General features: G+C 39.3%; 1 protein-coding gene across 13 annotated transcripts in view; it reads left to right on the plus strand.

The window, feature by feature from the left end:
- MYCBP2 (MYC binding protein 2) overlaps positions 1-15954 on the plus strand; it is a 293536-nt gene that overhangs the window by 138269 nt on the left and 139313 nt on the right. For all 13 annotated transcript variants that reach the window (XM_079778973.1, XM_079778980.1, XM_079778981.1 and 10 more), the window contains 5 exons: positions 1395-1586; positions 5919-6125; positions 6957-7088; positions 10672-10850; positions 13711-13853. In XM_079778973.1, the coding sequence (XP_079635099.1) occupies positions 1395-1586; positions 5919-6125; positions 6957-7088; positions 10672-10850; positions 13711-13853 (853 nt within the window). The remainder of the gene's footprint in view (positions 1-1394; positions 1587-5918; positions 6126-6956; positions 7089-10671; positions 10851-13710; positions 13854-15954) is intronic.

Below are 15954 nucleotides of genomic sequence, written 5' to 3' on the forward strand. Positions count from 1 at the left end.
AACAGGCTCATGTTTACCTATAAATAAGTACTCTTTTTTCTCTAATTTTTTTTAATGATTCCTAACCTATAAGAAATTTGAGAGTGTTATATAATGCATTCCTGTGTAATTTTTTGGGATGAACCATTTGAAAATTGTGGATATAAAAAAACTGTATCTTCTAATATATTTTATATTGCCAAGATAGAATTCTAAGAAAATAAATAACTTTTAAAACATTTTCTAAAACATTTTATAACATTAAAATAAGCAATACAAAACAATAGTCATAGAATATTCTTTATAATTTTAAAATTAAATCTTTATTGTGAAAGTATTACATATATCCCTCTTTCCCGCACCCCCATTCACCCCTTGATGAAATTAAATACATTTTGTTTACTGTCCACAATTGACTAAGAAATATTGAGGGTGGTAAAGGAAATAGATAATGTTCATGCTGAATATCAATTAAAATCATCTTTTTCCTTTTTTTTTTCTGGGGAAAAAAGGTATTTTCCCATTGATCTTTTTAAAAATATATATATATATATATATATATATATATATATATATATATATATATATATTTTATTTATTTATTTCAGAGCAGAGAGTGAGGGAGAGAGATAGAAACATCAATGATGAGAGAGAATCATTGATTGGTTACCTCCTGCCCACCCCCATCGGAGGATGGAGCCCACAATCCTGGGCATGTGCCCTGACTGGGAATTGAACCATGACCTGTTGGTTCATAAGTCAACGCTCAACCACGGAGCCATGCCGATTGGACTTCCCATTGGTCTTTAGTGAGATTCTGTAATTTCTTATCTTGATCTTTTCCATTGGTAGAGGTTGGAATTTTTCTCTCTTTGCTTATGAAGTCAAATACATAGAAGTTATAAAGTTTTATAGGAATAGTTATAGAATTCCATATTTTTATTACATATATGTACAGAAAGAATTTTGTTAGAAAATAGATTTGCAGAGATTACAGTATTTCTTAGTTGCTTTACCTTTAAATATACCAAAAATAATTATCGGAGATTGGAATCTTGTCTATAGAGAAAGCTTTTTAAATGGGAAGAGTTTTATTCTGTCGTAAAGAACTTACTGATAAGTTAAGAAAATAAGTGAAAATGACAAAAAGCTAATAAAACATAGCTTATAAATGTGTGATACTTTTATGATACACAGAGGCTAATAATTTAAAAAGAACTGCTAAGTGAAAAGTAGATATAATGACTCCACATACAACTGGATAGACTTACAGAATTAGACTCAAGTCTGAATTTTAAGGTTGTCATCTAGAAAGACAAGATTTTGAAATTGAGTGCCCATGAGAAGGAAAAGAAAGCAGTATCTTGGAACTATTTTTTGTTTGTTTATGTTTGTGTGTTTTTTATGTATCACAGAGTGAAGAGAACATCTCTGGGATGACAAGCTTCCGTGAAGTTCTGGAGAAAATGCTGGTTATTGTTGTGCTACCAGTCAGGAACAGCCTGAGGAGGGAAAATGAGCTGTTCTCCTCCCACCTGGTCTACAATACCTGTGGATTACTGGCCAGTATTGTCAGTGAACTGACAGCCTCAGCCCTAGGATCTGAGGTAATGTTCAACTTTGAGATTGGATAATAAGCACATGTTTAAACTTTCCACGTAGTTTCTTTTTTCATATATTTTGACTTCATAGAAACTGATTTTAACCCCATCGTTGTTGTTGTTTTTTCCTTAAAAAAATACATTTAAGCTAACTAGGCTGTTTTCCCCTTCCTTTTACCTGTTCTCTGCTCTTATTTGCTTCCTCTCTCACCAGTTTACCCAGGATGTCACATATATACAAATATATACGTTTTTCTCTTAGCTGCTTCATTGCACAACCCCACTGTCATATCCCAGTAAATGCAAGTTTGGCCCTGGCTGGTGTTGCTCAGTTAGTTGAGTATAGTCACATTACACCTGAGGGTCATCGGTTTGAGATTCCCAGTCAGGGCACATATCAGGATTGCCAGGTCGATCCCCAGTGGGGTGCATGCAGAAGGAAGCCAATCCATGTTTTTCTCTCTCTCTCCCTTCCTCTCTCTCTGAATCAATTAAAATGTATAATTTATATATATATAAAATAAAATATATAATAAAATAATTTGCGTTGCTGCATAATGAGTAATGGAAGTAGGACTATTACTAATGAATGCATGGCATGGAAAGGGTAAAAAGGTAGCTATGCCCACTTGATTGAATCTAGACAAATACATATGTAAAATGGGAATAATAATTTTTTTTAAAATATATATTTTATTGATTTTTTACAGAGAGGAAGGGAGAGGGATAGAGAGTTAGAAACATCGATGAGAGAGAAACATCGATCAGCTGCCTCCTGCACACCCCCTACTGGGGATGTGCCCGCAACCAAGGTACATGCCCTTGACCGGAATCGAACCTGGGACCTTTCAGTTTGCAGGCCGACGCTCTATCCACTGAGCCAAACCGGTTTTGGCAGAATAATAATTTTTATCTTACCTAAGTTACAAAGTATTTTTAATGTAGTAAAATGTAAATAACATAAAATTTATTATTCTATTTTTCTGTGTATAGTTCAATGGCATTGAGTACAGTACATTCACATTGTTGTATAGCCATAACACAAAGTTTTAAAAGGATCAAATATTATGTTTGAGAAAACCATTTTGAAACATTTTTAAATACCTTTACATTTTGTCAAGTAACATTATATTTCACTATTTCACTGCCCTATAATATCTGTTTTATAATTTATCTAAACATTTTGGCTGCATTTGTAAGTGATTTTATTTCCCCCCCCCAAAAAAAAAAAGCAGATAGTACATTGGTCTTGAAAATCATGTCATAACTAAAGGCCCGGTGCACGAAATTCATGCACGGGGGGTGGAGGGCGGGGGCGGTGTCCCTCAGCCCAGCCTGCACTCTCTTCACTCTGGGACCCCTCGAGGTAAACGGGCAGTCGGACATCCTTCTCACAATCCAGGACTGTTGGCTCCCAACTGCTCGCCTGCCTGCCTTCCTGATTGCCCCTAACTGCTTCTCCCTTCCTGCCTGATCACCCCCTAACCACTCCCCTGCCAGCCTGATTGCCCCTAACTGCCCTCCCCTGCAGGCCTGGTCACCCCTCACTGCCCTCCCCTGAAGGCCTGGTCACCCCTAACTGCCCTCCCCTGCAGGCCTGGTCCCCCCCCAACTGCCCTCCCTGGCTGGCCTGGTCTCCTACAACTGCCCTCCCTTGCCTTGGTCCCTCCCAACTGCCCTCCCCTGCTGGCCATCTTGTGGAGGCCATCTTGTGTCCACATGGGGGTAGCCATCTTGTGTTTTGGGTTGATGGTCAATTTGCATATTACTTTTATTAGATAGGATATGAATTATCTTATATCATTGGAATGAATCCTACCTAATAAAAGGATAATATGCAAATTGACCCCACGTTCGCTACGCCTAAGCCACGCCCATCAGCCATGCCCACCAGTCAATCAAGGTGAGTATGCAAATAAACCCAACCAAGATGGCTACAGCCACAGAGAGCAAGGTTTCCCAGGCAACAGAGGAAGCCAAGCTTTCCGCCTGCCCTTACTAGGCCTAAGCCTCCACTCAAGCTACAAAGTTTCAATTATAGAAGGTAAACAAATTCAAACAGAAATGGCGGCAGCCACGGAGCTGGAGAGAGCAGGCCAGGGTTGCCCCTGGCAACGGAGAAAGCAAAGCTTTCCACACACCCTGGCCAGGCCCAGGCCTCCGCTTAAGGCTACAAAGTTTCAATTATAGAAGGTGAATTAACCCCAACAGAAATGGCTGCCGGCCACGGAGCAAGCAGGAGGCTTGGCTCTGCTCCAGGCTACAAAGATTCAATTGTAGAAGGTAAATAAATTCCAGATACCACGGCCTCCGCTTGGGTCGCCAGGGGGCGTGGCTGGCCTGCAAACCACCATAGGCCCCTTGCTCAGGCAGCCCCACACCCCAAGGGAACCCCCACCTGATCCGGGACGCCCTTCAGGGCAAACCAGCTGGCCCCCACCCCTGCACCAGGCCTCTATCCTATTTAATAAGAAGAGTAATATGCAGATTGACCATCACTCCAACACACAATATAGCTGTCCCTATGTGGTCAAAGATCCTGCCCCCATGTGGACACAAGATGGCCACCACAAGATGGCTAGCAGGGGAGGGCAGTTGGGAGGCACCAGGCCTGCAAGGGAGGGCAGTTGAGAGGGACCCAGACCTGCAAGGGAGGGAAGCTGGAGGCGATCAACCCTGCAGGGGAGGGCAGTTAGGGGTGACCAGGCCGGCAGAGGAGGGAAGTTGGGGGCAAACAGGCTGGCAGGGGAGCAGTTAGGCATCAATCAGGCTGGCAGCGGAGTGGTTAGGGGGTGATCAGGCTGGCAGGCATAGCGGTTAGGGGCAATCAGGAAGGCAGGCAGGCGAACAGTTGGGAGCCAGCAGTCCTGGTGGGATCAGGCTTAAACGGGCAGTCGGACATCCCTCAAGGGGTCCCAGATTGGAGAGGGTACAGGCTGGGCTGAGGGACACCCCCCCTCTCCGTGCACGAATTTCATGCAACAGGCCTCTAGTATTTAATAACTAGCATATACTCAGTGGTTCCAGGTCTCAATTTTTTTACAAAGGAACTTTTTTTCTCTATTTTTCTTTCATAATTCCTAGTCTTTGCTTTTTCTTACTTTTAGATTTATTTTAGAATCTATTCTGAATTAGCCCCTTTAGTCTACACTCATTATTGTTTCATTGTGACAGTTTAGCCTTTAGGATTTCTGAGTGATTATATGCACCTAAGCAGATTTTAGTATCTCACCTGGGAAGCACTTCCTCCAATTCTTAGTTAGCTTAGGCTTTGACCTCAGATTCCATTAAAACCCTGTCAGAACATTAATATTTTTAAAGTTATTAATTCAGCCTATATAATATGCTTATCTTCTGTAGTAGATCTGATAGAGATAGTCTGTAGTGCACACATAGGTTCCACCCAGAATGTTACTATCTAGTTATCCCCTATGAACTAACCTGTCTAATGAAAAGGAATGCCCCAAATTACAGGTTCCTAATATATAGCCTTTGGAGTTCCCAAAGGTCCTGTCTTAGATAGTCATATTTCTTTCTTTCCCAGAGCAGTTTATAATTGTAGCAAGAATTCTTGCTAGAATTATAAACTGCAGTTTTTCTTTCTCTTGAATTTTCTTTCTCAAATTTCTGAAGCCATCTTAGGTCAGCAGCAAGGTCTATAATTAAAAAGAGTGGTTTTAAACCAAAATAAGTTCTCTGATCCTCTCTAATGAATGTCTGTGTTGTTGTATTTGTGTGTGTGTGTGTGTGTGTGTGTACGTATGCAAAATTTTTGAATGCCAAGTTTTAATATCACTGTACATTAGTGTTCTTCAGACCTAAGACAGAACATTTTCTGCAAATGAAGTCTTACTTGTAAACTTACAGGTAAAAGGAGGGGTGGTCTGACTGAAGAAGGGAACCTGAGTTTACTTCTTTCTTGAATACATATCTCTGCAGAATTCCTAGAGCTCTGTATGGTATAGTTTGAAATTTGTTGGTCTATAGAATATTGATGACATTTTTTGCTATCTGTTTTCAAAGTGAGTGATCATTCATATGGTATTACTGTAATAACAAGTTTATAGTTCTGACATTATAAATTAAGTGAAATGCATCATTTAATATGACTGAAAGAAGAAAATATTCTCAAGTGATAATGATGTATAAATATAGAATGAGGAAATCTGGTTTTATTGCTGGTTAATCTTTTAATAAAAATGTACCATTGGGAAGGTTTTACCTCACTTGTTAAATGTAGGTTATTTAACTGAACTTAGAACCTTTGCTTAGTGTTTTTAAAAGAATGTTATTAACACTCAGGTAGACTACTGTTGTAATTGCTTTTGTCATTCACAGATCGATGGACTTAATTCTTTGCACTCTGTTAAAGCCAGTGCCAACCGATTTACAAAAACAAGTCAGGGAAGAAGTTGGAACACTGGGAATGGGTCCCCTGATGCAATCTGTTTTTCAGTTGACAAGCCTGGAATAGTTGTGGTTGGTTTTTCTGTCTATGGAGGAGGTGGAATTCATGAATATGAATTAGAAGTGCTGGTTGATGATGTAAGTACCACTCTCATAGTGTTCATGTTGATGTGTGGGTTGTGTGTCAGGATGTCTTATCATAGTATGATAGTCCAAATCATTGAGGGTAGATCAATCATAGATGGAAGATTTTAAGGAAATTGAAAAAGAGTGATTCTACCTGATTGCTTATGTGCCATCTTGGATCACTCCTGCCTCATATTTTTTACACTTCCAGGAAAGATTTTAAATGAAAAGACTAGAAATTATATAGCTGAGCCTCTGATTACAATCTTAAGTAAATTTTTTTCTGCTATTGTAAGTTCTCCAGAAACAAGAATAATATTCAGACTAATATTACTACCTATATGCATGGTTAAGCAATTTTGTCATAGTATGCTAATAATAGATGATTCTTAGTAAAGATACTTACTGATTGTTTTAGCTCTATTTTGCTATATGCTCTAAATAAAAGTACCTGAGTTTTCACAAAGCTTTATTAATGGAACAGAATGTAGTTTTTCCTAATATATAGCAATCTGTCTTGGTTTTATGTTTTTAAACAGTTTAATTCTTTCTCTATTTCATTGGGCTTTATAATTAGATATAGCATTATTCTTATGAAGAACTAGGAATCCTTTGAGGACATCAGATGAGAAAAGCACATTTATATGATTTAGATTTTAGACTCCACAAGAAATCAGATAAAAGTAAATAGTTTATAGAGTACAAAAAAAATTTTTTGTGTGATATATATGAGGAAATGCTAATACCTAATGTTACATGCTTTAAAACAGTTATGGATTATATGTCAAAATTTTTCGTGTAATAAAGAGTGTGGTGGACTTTGTTTTGTTTTGTTTTAATTAGAGCGAACATGCAGGAGATTCAACTCATTCTCATAGATGGACATCTCTAGAATTAGTCAAAGGAACCTATACAACAGATGATTCACCCAGTGATATTGCTGAAATCAGACTTGACAAAGTTGTTCCTTTAAAGGTAACTTTACTAATATGTTTCTTTTGTAAATAATAGGTGTTATTATGTAGTTTACTTAAAAATATCAAAAAATACTTCTTTATGTGGTGCTTTAAATGTTTAGGGAGTACATTTATATTCTTGTCATTGTACTGTAAAATATTCCTAATTATAAAAGATCTCTTAAAGTCTGGCATAGTAAAATGTACAATATAATGACAGGTATTGTTAGATTTGGGAGTGAAACGGATCTAGCTTCTTCAGATACCTGCTCTTTCACATTTAGCTCTAAGATATTGACATGTCATCATTTAACCAGTTTGAGACATACCTGTAGATTGGGGAGGATAATACCTACATTGTAGTGATGTTCAGATTAAATTAAATAATGGAATAAAGTATTTTCCTCAATGTCTAGTACAGTTTAGAAATTTAATAAATATAATTCCTGCCCTTTCTTCTCTTCTGTGTCAGAACTCTTCTAAAAAATAATTAGTATAAACAAATAGTATTTACTATTAAAGTTACTTTATATAACTTAAATGTCTAGCAGTAAATAACTTTAACTTTATCAAAACAAATTTTACTTAATATTAAAATACTTATTGATAAAGTAATGCTGCATTCAGCTGTAATAATTTTCATTATAGAACAGAATTTTAGGTAAGTTCACCAGAAACCTCACCAAAGAGTTTAGATACCAGAAACCAAAAACCTTTATTGTGAATTTTATATCATGAATTATAAGTTATCAGTATCTGTATCTCACCTTTTCTGTATATAGTGCATCATATTTTGGACAACTTTTTCCTATGGATATTTTTTCTGTATCTGCCTGTTTATTTCTGTCTCTGAGTATATTTTCTTAAAATAAAAATATAATGGACTCACTATTATTTTTCCCCTCTTTTAAATTATTTCAAAAGTTAAATTCATCAAAGAAAAGTATTGTCTTATGTATTTATAATCTTTTATTATGGCTAATATTCTTGACAGTATTACTAAGAGCAAGAACTAGAATCATACTGCCTGTATTCAAATCCTAGTTCCATTTTTTACTAGCTTTGTGACTTTAGGCAAGTTACTTAACTTCTCTGTGCCTCAGATGTCTCATCTATAAAATAGGGATTTTTTTTTTAATAAATCTTTATTGTTCAGATTATTACAATTGTTTCTCCTTTTTTCCCCCCATATCTCCCCATCACCCGGTTCCCTCCCCCCGGTTGTCCTTATCCATAGGTGTATGATTTTTGTCCAGTCTCTTCCCATACCCCCCACACAGACACCCCTTTCCCCCTGAGAATTATCAATCCACTCCCATTCTATGCCTCTGATTCTATTATGTTCACCAGTTTATTCTGTTCCTCAGATTTTTAATTCACTTGATTTTTAGGATCACTCATTGATAGATATGTATTTGTTGTTCATAATTTTTATCTTTACTTTTTTCTTCTTTTTCCTCTTTTTAAAGAATACCTTTCAGCATTTCATATAATACTGGTTTGGTGGTGATGAACTCCTTTAGCTTTTTCTTATCTGTGAAGCTCTTTATCTGCCCTTCAATTCTGAATGATAACTTTGCTGGGTAGAGTAGTCTTGGTTGTAGATTCTTGCTATTCGTCACTTTGAATATTTCTTGCCATTCCCGTCTGGCCTGCATAGTTTCTGTTGAGAAATCAGCTGACAGTCGTATGGGTGCTCCCTTGTAGGTAACTAACTGTTTTTCTCTTGCTGCTTGTAAGATTCTCTCTTTGTCTTTTGCCCTTGGCATTTTAATTATGATGTGTCTTGGTGTGGTCCTCTTTGGATTCCTCTTGTTTGGGGTTCTGTGCACTTCATGAACTTGTAAGTCTATTTCTTTCACCAGGTGGGGGAAGTTTTCTGTCATTATTTCTTCAAATAGGTTTTCAGTATCTTGCTCTCTCTCTTCTGGCACCCAAAAAATTCGGATATTGGTACGCTTAAAGCCATCCTGGAGGCTCCTTATGCTATCCTCACACTTTTGGATTCTTCTTTCTTTCCGCCTCTCTGGTTGGGTGTTTTTTTCTTCCTCATATTCCAGATCTTTGGTTTGACTCTTCGGGTGCGGTGGTCTACTCCGTATATTCTTTATTTCAGACAGTGTATGCATAATTTCTGACTGGTCCTTTTCCATTTTTTTGGTATTCTCATTTAGGTCCTTGAAGGTCTCTTCAAGTTTCTCAGCGGTTTTTAGAAGATTCTTGAGTAACCTTATAAATATGGTTCTGAACACTGTGTCGTCCATTAGTTTGCTTTCATCTATCTCTCCTACTTGTGACATACTTCGATGTCTCCACATTTAGGCTGCCTCCCTGTGTTGATGGAGTGGCTTTGTGTGGTCGGTGACCTATAGGGGCCGGTAGCTCAGCTTCCCCAATCACCCCAGGTGGTCGCTCTTGGTACTCCCCTTTGTGGGCTGAGTGGAAAGTCTTGGTGTAGTTAAAAGCCCTGATTGCTGTTGGTACACTGGGAGGAATTGACCTCCGGTCCAATTGGTTGTGAGGGCCTGCTGTGTCTATAACGGAAGAATTGCTGTGCTAGAGACACAGTAGGGCTTTGGTGCTCACTGAGTCTGCCTCTTGAATGTGTCCCTTATGAGAGTGGTTGAAATCTGGTGTTGTCCACACCGACTGAAAAGTCACTCTCACTCTCTGACCGAGGCCGAGAGTCCCGTAGGCGTCAGGGTCCCCCGCGTGTCCCCAGCAACTGGAGTTCAGAGTGGTTGGGATTGTTGGTATCACTGGCGGGAGTTGATCTCCAAGCCAGTTGGCTGTGAGGATCAGCAGTGTCTCCGCTGGGAGAGCTTCTGTGCTCAGCTTGGATGGGGCGGAGTCTCAGGGTGGCGCAGACAAGCTTTGGTTTCCCGTCTGCTCTGCCCTAAGAGGGCCGGTTTCTCGGTGCCTGAATTAATGGCTGCACACCTCTGAAAGAAGGCAGCTTTCGAGCCTCGCCCGCTGCCAAACAGACCAGTTTCTCCCCGACCACAGCTGGATTTCAGTGCAGTCGGGAGGTTTTGTTTTTCTCCCAAACGAGAAAGCTAGCCACACAGCGTCTGCTGCCCTCCCTCTCCGCGCGCTGCGAGCAAGCCTGCCGTGTATTCAGCCGCCCGCCCTTTCCACGCTCACGGATCTCCGCACCTCCACAGCTCCTGAGGCTCAGCGTCCCCCTCTCTTTTTTCTCTAGTTGTAGGTTTTCCACTCTGCCAGCTTTCCGGTGGTTCTGGACAGTGTGCGCTCTGTTTTCCAGTTGTAGTTTCAAAATTGTTGTGGTAGGCAACAATTAGGTGTTTACCTTATGCCGCCATCTTGGTTTCCAAAATAGGGATATTAACGGTTCTTCTTGAGGTCTTTTTAATGATTAATTTAATTAAATCACACAAAGAACTTAGGACTGCTTCTGTTAAAAAATAAATATCAATAAGTGTTAGTTATCCTGTTTGATTCATTAAAAACTCATGTAAACAAATTGTCTATGTAAATGACAATGAAATACAATATATTGTCCAGTTTACTTCATAGTTCCTTTTGTATATTTCTACACATTATGAATAAATATAAACATGTTTCACATCTTTATTGTGAAGGAAAATGTTAAATATGCTGTGCGCTTGAGGAATTATGGAAGCCGAACGGCCAATGGAGATGGAGGAATGACCACAGTCCAGTGCCCTGATGGTGTGACGTTTACATTCAGCACGTGCAGCTTGAGTAGTAATGGCACAAACCAAACCAGAGGACAGATTCCACAAATACTTTACTATCGGTAGGTGTGTGTATAGAAATCAGGAACTATTTTAAAGTAGTAGAATATACATGATTTACTCTCTAAGTAAAATATGCTGAATGGGTAAGTTATAATTAAATTATACAGTATCTCTTGCACATAGTACGTGTGCTAATTCATATTTTAAAAGTCTCATTTTTAATATCTAAATTCAGTTTCACCTTAAAGGTGAATACTTTGAAATTTGTCATTATTTTGATAATATATTTGCAACTTTTATGTTGTCACCTTTACAGTTTGTGGTCTGCAGTTTCTAATTTAAATGGAATGTATTTTTTCCCAAAAATACCTAAAAATGATGATCAATTCTATCCAAGTACTAGTATTGCCTTAATTCTGTTGTCCAGTCTGCAGAATATTTTTATGTCTATGACTCTAGTCCTAGAGTATATAATTATATATTTCTTATGTGTTTAACAAAAACCATTTCTTATGTAAACAGTGGGAAAATAAAAAAAAATATTATTTGGGTTTAAAAAAACTTTTAAGTATACATTTCTGACTGAGTCTAAATTTTTCTTTTAGCAACTTAGCTGGAATCCTAAGGAGTAGTGTGTACCAATCTTTTGTCCTCAACCTGACTTTGCATCAAATCACTGAAATTGCATATCTCTTTCAGAGGTTTGTCCTCAACCTGACTTTGCATCAAATCACTGAAATTGCATATCTCTTTCAGAGGTTTGCTGTTTTCTCTGTTTCTTCATTAACAATCTGGAGAAACTGCTTAGGCAATTAGCACAAACTAGTTTCCCTGAATGTTGACTTTCTGCCTCCTTTCTCCATGTGAAATAGGATAGAAATAATACATGTTAAATAGCTACATTGGCATGTTGCTGCTGAGATACAAAAGCTTTTAATCATTTCACCCATCATGAAAACTTTGTCACATAGCACTACAATAAACACTACATTATTCTTTCTCAAATCATAGAGTAAAAACTATGTTATGCACAAGAGAAGACATATCTTTAATTGTCATATCTTCTATATAATACAATGTTTCAGATATCTTGATTGTTTTTTTACTAAGCTTTAATATAAATATACTTAGCTTCAATTAAAAAAAATAGTTAAGTTTAAAACGACTAAAGTCTCTTAACTTTAAATACCATTTTACTCTGAGGCTCCCAAGGTTATATCTTTGAGTGACAGTAATAGAAATGATGGTGACAGATAATGTGGAATGAGCACTTACTGTATGCGATGCAATGCTCTCTTGTTTTACCTGGGCTGGCATCCAATTCTCACAGTAACCTCATGAGGGGTAGGCCCTTTTCCTATCCCTGCTTTACTGACGAGGAACTGAAGACAAAGTGATTAAACACCTTGCTTACAGGCATGCTTATAGTAAAATTGTGGCCCTGGGATTGCAGGCAGGAAATCAAACACTCACTCTTGCCTCTATGTCACATAAACACTTTAAGGCTGCTCTAGGTAGTTGGCTAATAGAAGTCTTAGTTTAATGTGTCCAAAGTAATCCTCTCATCCACAGTTTCAGCCAAACTCCTTGGAGTCTTTTTTTTTTTTTAGTTTTTAAAATAACATTTTTTTTAAAGTTAACATGTGCATATAATAGGAAACTGAAAACACAAGAAGTAAAGAACAAAGTCATTCATAACCACAAGCAGCTTACAGTCTGACATATATTTCTAATTCCCCTGTGTATCTACACAACTAAGCTTCCATTTTTATGTAATTAAGATGGTACAGTTATATATCATACTTTTTTACACATCATGAATGTATACCATTTCAAAGTCCCAAAACTCTATATGAGTATTTTGATAATCCAGAATACACTACACTAACTCAACCTGGAAGAAGAAAAAAAGTGTGATCCTGCTTTTTGTGGTGACAGAAAATTCACAGAGGACAAAAAACAGCCACAGACCTCTAGATAAAGATATTGGCAAAGTTACAATTAAAATACTTCATTCCCTACTGCTCAATAAAAAATGAGACACAAAGAAACAGAGTATACAAAGTATGATGCTTCTAAGAGAATTCATTATGATCTATACTTTTAAAATACTAGTAAGGAGGCAAGTTTGACTTAAGTACTAACAACGTATTCCGACAGTGCTGTACACTAGAAGAGGTGCATGCACATCAGTGGTCGTGCCTTCTTTTTTTCTCTTTCTTTACATCTAGTTCATCAAGTACTGACAGCTGTACCTTTAAAATGTCAGATTACTCACATAATTAACAGTTACTTCAAGCCATCACTTCTACCTGGATAACTAATAGCCTCTAAACCAGTCTCCCTCCTTTTGTGTTGCCCTCCTACAGTCAGTTCTCCACAGCATAGCCAGAGTGATCTAATGGAAATGGAAATGTCAAGTTCTGCCCTTGCTCAAAATCCTCTCATAAATTTCCATCCCCATTCCAGTATAAAATGTAAAGTTGTTACTGCGGCATACTCATTTCACATGATCTAACTTTCCCACCTTGTCACTTTTTCTCCTTTCATTCCAGATACCCCTATCTGCATTCTGGTCCTTGAACTCACCAATCTTGTTCCTTTCTGAAACTTTATCTTATTGTTCCTTTTGCCTGGATACTTTTTCCTCAGACTTTTTAAAAATACATAATTCAGGCCTTTGTTTAATAGCAGTTTTAAGATAGACTGTCCTTGATCTTATTTAAAATAACTTTATATCATATGTTCTTTTTCTTTGATGCCCTGTCACTCCTTGAAATTATATAATTACATATTTACTTTTTTAAATTTTAACTTTTTAAACTGTATATGAGGAGCTCTGATTTAGATATGATTCTTAGAGTTAGATCGTGTTTTACCTACCATGTAAAATAATCTCATGTGTTATTCATGTTCTAGGAGTGAATTTGATGGAGATTTACAGTCCCAACTTCTGAGTAAAGCCAATGAGGAAGATAAAAACTGTAGCAGAGCTCTCTCTGTGGTAAGCACCGTTGTTCGAGCTGCAAAAGACCTCTTGCACAGAGCTCTTGCTGTGGATGGTAAGACTTTTACTTTCTTAATAATCATATTAGGTTAATTATGCACACAGTTACTGAAGAGGAACCATCTGGTAGACTTCCAGAGTATTTTGTTCATTGTAGATGTACAATACACATACAATCATTTTGGATCAGTCATACACTTCATACAGCATTGCAGACTTTTTTAGAATGTTCAAAAGCCTGGTAATTATTATTTTCTTACTTAAACTAGTAAAAGAAAAACTCTTGATTAAACTGAGTGTTAACTTTATCTTTTCATAGTCAAAAAGCATTTTGTTTTCTCCTTTAGACTGGTTTTTCTTTCTAAATGTCTTATTTCCAGTAATGGTATTGTCATTTACCCAAACTCTGAGTAACCCTAGACATTTCCCCTAATTCATTTGTCTAAATTGAGTTTTATGAGTTCTTCCACCAGAAACTCCAGTTTGTATTCTCCATTCTATCTGTTCTCTCCTAGCTCAGGCTGCCATAGTGCAAGCATATGTCCTCTTTTTCATGGGTGGATCACAACCTAAAAATCTCACTACCACCTTTCCCTTATTCCCTGTCTAGTTATCGAGGCCTCTTCCTCACTGGCAACAGAGTTATATTTACAAACACATTCACTGTTACCCACCCCACCTTACTTATAACACTTGTTCCTCAGCCTAGTTGCACATCAAAATTACCTCAGAAACTTGCTAAAAATGAAGAATATTTGGCCCATTCAAATTAAGGGTTTAGGCTGGGCTAGGAAGCTGTATCCTATCCTATTATAATAAAAGGCTAATATGCAAATCAACCAAACAGCAGAACAACCGATTGCTATGCTGTGCACTGACCACCAGGGGGCAGACACTCAACGCAGGAGCTGCTCCCTGGTAATCAGTGCACTCCCACAGGGTAAGTGCCGCTCAACCAGAAGCCCTGAGCCGGGCTCACGGCTGGTGAGCGCAGCAGCGGTGGCGGGAGCCTCTCCTGCCTCCATGGCAGTGCTAAGAATGTCTGACTGCCGGCTTAGGCCCGCTTCCCGGGATAGTGGGCCTAAGCCATCAGTTGGACATCCCCCGAGGGCTTCCGGACTGTGAGGGCACAGGCTGGGCTGAGAGACATCCTCCCCCACCCCAGTGCACAAATTTCGTGCACCGGGCCTCTAGTTTTTAAATAAGCACCTAGCCTATTCTGATGCAACAGCTGACTTAAAAACAAGAATTTTGGAGACCAATCAGAACTGTACCAATTTGGAGAAAGATGGCGACCGGCTGGAAGGTAGGGAGAGAGTGCGAGTGAGGAACCCATAGAGGACAGTGTAGACGTGTGTGGTGTGTGTGTGTGTGTGTGTGTGTGAGCTAGGGTCAGTTAGATTCTGCACGTCTTCCAAGGGGCTCCCTAACTGGGCAGTCCTAGAAGGCGCAGCCCCGCGCACAAAGCGGACACTTCTCAGCGGCTGGTGCGGACGCGGAGACCACGCCATCTTGGGAAACAGAGCTGCCTGAGACGGGGATCCTGGCTTCTGACACAAACCAGGACCCTGCAGCCACTGGGCACAGAGAACTGCTATCACAGCTTCAGACCAACAAACAAGAATCCAGACTTCTCAGCAGAATTCCGTGAGTCAAAGAGCCTACCCCACTCCCAGCAGGCGCGCGAGCGCCATAGTAACTGATAGACCCGCCCCTCCCCCAAGCTGCTGAAAGCTCACAGGCGCGCCGAGAGCACAGTAACTGATAGACCCGCCCCTCGCCCAAGCTGCCAAGCTTTGCGCAGGGACGCGCTCCCCTCTAGGGAATTTGGCGCTGCACGGGACAGAAGCAGCTCCCGGTCGGGGAAATCTGTCAGTGCGCACAGAGGGCTCCCCTTCGGGGAATTTGGCTTGCGGGTCACAGCTCCCCCTTCTGGGAATCTTAGGGCGTGCACAGAAGGGCTTCCCTTCAGGGAAGTTGGCGCGCAGGACGGACTCCGCCCCCCTTCCGGGACTTTGGGAGAGTGCACCACAGAATCAGCTCACCTTCAGGATTTTAAGAATGTGCGCTCTAGCCGGTTTGGCTCAGTAGAGAGAGCACACACAGGACGCAGCTCCACTTCAGGGAATTTGGCACGCCGGACACAGCTGCCGGGG

Source organism: Cnephaeus nilssonii (assembly GCF_951640355.1).
Source record: "Cnephaeus nilssonii genome assembly, chromosome: 8".
NCBI lineage: Eukaryota > Metazoa > Chordata > Mammalia > Chiroptera > Vespertilionidae > Cnephaeus > Cnephaeus nilssonii.